This window comes from Humulus lupulus, chromosome 5 (assembly GCF_963169125.1).
Source record: "Humulus lupulus chromosome 5, drHumLupu1.1, whole genome shotgun sequence".
Lineage (NCBI taxonomy): Eukaryota > Viridiplantae > Streptophyta > Magnoliopsida > Rosales > Cannabaceae > Humulus > Humulus lupulus.
In genome coordinates this window covers 169,257,593-169,261,221 of record NC_084797.1, presented here as the reverse complement: position 1 = coordinate 169,261,221, position 3,629 = coordinate 169,257,593, and the positions used below count along the sequence as shown (strand labels likewise).

Here is a 3,629-nt window from a genome sequence, read left to right as displayed (position 1 = left end):
TTGGTATGGGTAAGGCTGTTCCATCTTCGATATTACAGTCTAATGCTACTAATGTCACTCATACTGGGGCCAAAGAGAAGAGTATTGCAGGGAAAGGTGGTATGAGTCAGGAGAAGACATCAGGAGTCAAAATTGATGATGAGGATATAGCTGAAGAGGTGAATTATTGGCAATCTTCCATAGTCTGCTATGTGCTTGGTGCAAATCCACCAATTCGAATTCTGGAAGGCTTTGTGAGGAGGTTATGGAAAGACCAAGTAGACAAAGTTGGGATTCTCTCATCAGGTATTTTCATAATACGATTCTTGTCTATGGAAATGAGGAATAGAATATTGGATGGAGGCTATTTGTTTTTTGGGAAAAAACCTCTGATAATGAAGCCTTGGAATCCTATTGATGATTTCTCTAAAGAAGATATTGATTCAGTTCCGACTTGGGTTCAATTGGGAGGTCTCGATCTTAAATATTGGGGTGAGAGGTCACTTTTCAAGATAGTGGGCCAGATTGGGAAGCCAATTCAAGTTGACTCCATTACTAAAAACAGAGATCGATTAGCATATCCCAGGATTCTTATTGAGGTGACCATGACACAGGAATTTCCATCTCGAATCAGTTTCTGGAATGAATTTGACCAGGAAGTTGATATTTTTGTAGAATATGACTGGAAGCCCACTATCTGCACGAATTGCTCTGACTTAGGACATGAAGCTCACATATGCAGGAAGAGTAAGTCAGTCAAGCAGGAATGGGTTCCTAAACAGAGGGTCTCATCACCAAATGCAAGTAAAGCCAATGTGGATGCAGAAGGATTTCAACCAGTTACCAAAGGAGTTAAGATACAGGAATCTATAGTTAATCAAACGAGTGTGAATAACAAATTTTGTCTGCTGGAAGGGGATTCTGAAATAGACCTGTTACAGAGGAGTAATACAGGAAGAGAGGGGGGAGGACCCTCTACACGAAATGGATAGAATACTTACCTGGAATGTACGAGGGATTAACAGTCAACATAAGCATAGGGAGATTAAGCATTTGATCCTCTCAAAGAAGGTTGGCTTGGTTAGTCTGCTCGAAACAAAAGTGAAAAATAAAAATATGGGTTATGTGTATACAAGTCTGTTTTCTGGGTGGTGTTTCACTAATAACAATCCTTGGATTGATAAGGGCAGGATAATAATTGCTTGGAACCCTAGAGTCTTCTCTCTAGATATCAAGCTATGTACTACACAATTAATTCACTGTTTAGTGCAGGTTCCAAACAGAACAGGAAGGTTTTTGGTCACCTTTGTGTATGGTTATAATGATGAGTCCTTCAGGGAGCAGCTATGGAATGATTTACAAGATTTGGCTGTTGGTATCACTGAACCTTGGATGGTGATCGGAGACTTCAATGAGATTCTTTCACTACAAGATAGAATAGGCAAAAAGATCACCACTAAGATTTCAAGTAAATTTTTAGACTGTCTGCAATCTTGTCATTTAGAAGACTTGAAATTTTCAGGGTGCTTTTATACATGGAAAAACAAGCAGAGAGCAGAGTAGAAGGTGTATTCGAAGATCGATAGAGCTTTAGTTAATCCACAATGGATTGATCATTTTCCTATCTCAGAGGTTGTTTTCTTACCAGAAGGGATTTTTGACCATAGTCCAATTCTGGTGCATATTACTTTAGAGATGCAATTGGAGAAGAAGCCATTTAGGTATTTTCGGATGTGGCAAGAAGCACCTGGTTATGAAGGCAAAATCCAGACCAGCTGGAACTTACCAGTTGCTGGTACCCCAATGTTCCAAGTTGTATCTAAACTGAAAAGGTTGAAACAGGTGCTAGTGAGTATAAATAGAGAGGGATTTTCGGACATTCAGCAGACAGAATTTAAGGCGGGGCTACTATTGAAGGAACTTCAGGAACAATTGCAGAAGGATCCTTTCAATGATAGGTTGATTACTCAAGAACAATTGGCTAGAGAACAGTATCTTTATTGCCATAAAGCTTATTTGATGTTCTTAGCTCAAAAAGCTAAAGTTGTTTGGATGGTCAATGGAGATGAAAATACTCACATCTTTCATGCTTCTCTTAAGGCTAGGAGAATACAGAATAGGATTATGTCCATCAAGACTAAGGCAGGGGTTTGGGTCGACTCTCCTACAAATATAAAACAAGCTTTTTTGGATTATTACCAAGGCTTGTTGGGGACAGCCATGATGCACAGGAAAACAGTGTCTCGGTCAATTATGAAGCTTGGACCAGTTCTAAATGCAGCTCATATTCAGGATCTCACAATAGATTTTTCAACTCAGGAGGTTAAGGATGTAATATTTGCAATTCCAGGTTTGAAAGCACCAGGTCCAGACGGATATAGCAGCTACTTTTACCAAGATAATTGGAATCTAGTGGGTTCGGAGGTTACTACAGCAGTGTTATCATTCCTGAATTCAGGTAAACTTCTTAGGGAGATCAATAACACAACCATTACACTCATTCCCAAGCATATTTGCCCTGATACAGTTTCATGTTGTAATGTCATATATAAAGCAGCTTCCAAGATGATATGCTCAAGACTTTGGAAAGTTCTACCTGACATAATTGCAGAAAATCAAGGGGGATTTGTGCATGGTAGATACATAGCTCACAATATCATGATATGTCAAGACTTAGTTCGACATTATGGGAGACAGAGTTGTAGGCCAAGTTGCATGATCAAATTGGATTTGAGGAAAGCATATGATACTATAGAATGGGACTTTATAGAAGAAATGCTCACTATTTTTCAGTTTCCTTAGGAATTTATAAAGCTCATCATGGTTTGTGTTCGAACTCCCAGGTTTTCATTGATGATTAATAGCTCACTGAATGGATATTTTGAGGCCAAAAGAGGATTGAGGCAAGGTGATTCTATGTCCCCCCTATTATTTGTACTTGGCATGGAATATCTATCTAGGATTATGCTTAAAGTTAGCTCTTCTCCAGGCTATAAATTCCATGATAGATGTGCTAGTTTGAAGCTGAACCACCTTTGTTTTGCTGATGATATATTACTATTCAGTCATGGAGACTTTATATCTATCCTTTGGATGCTTAGGGGACTCAAACTATTTTCTAAGACTTCGGGACTCTTTCCAAATGAGGCTAAATCTGCAATATATTGCAGTGGTATGAATGTATCAGAGGTTGACAGAGTGGTGAAGGCCTCAGGATTCACTCGAGCTTCATTACAATTCAGGTATCTGGGCATTCCCATCTGTTCTAAACGTATAACTAATGCTGAGTGCGGGATCATACTAGAAAAAATGGTAGCTAAGATTAAGCAGTGGAGTTCTAGGAATCTATCTTATAGTGTTAGAGCTACTTTGATCAATTCAGTTTTACTGTCAATACACTCTTATTGGACTCAAATAATGGTGATGCCAAATCAGCTATTGAAGGATATAGAAGCAATTTTCAGGGCATTTCTTTGGAAGGGAGTGGCAGAAACTCATGCTCTAGGATTAGTTGCTTGGTCTACTGTTTGTACGCCAAAATCAACAGGAGGGTTAGGCTTCAGGAAAATATTGGAATGGAATATTGCTGCACTAGGGAAGTATGTATGGGAAATAGCTTCTAAAAAGGATAACCTATGGGTTAAGTGGAT

General features: G+C 38.9%; 1 protein-coding gene across 1 annotated transcript; it reads left to right on the top strand.

The window, feature by feature from the left end:
- The first annotated feature begins 1,095 nt into the window (after window positions 1-1,095).
- LOC133779669 (uncharacterized) lies at window positions 1,096-2,781 on the top strand. Its single transcript, XM_062219601.1, has 2 exons — window positions 1,096-1,447; window positions 1,610-2,781. The coding sequence occupies exons 1-2, from the start codon at window positions 1,096-1,098 to the stop codon at window positions 2,779-2,781; spliced, it is 1,524 nt and encodes a 507-aa protein (XP_062075585.1).
- The last annotated feature ends 848 nt before the right edge of the window (window positions 2,782-3,629 follow it).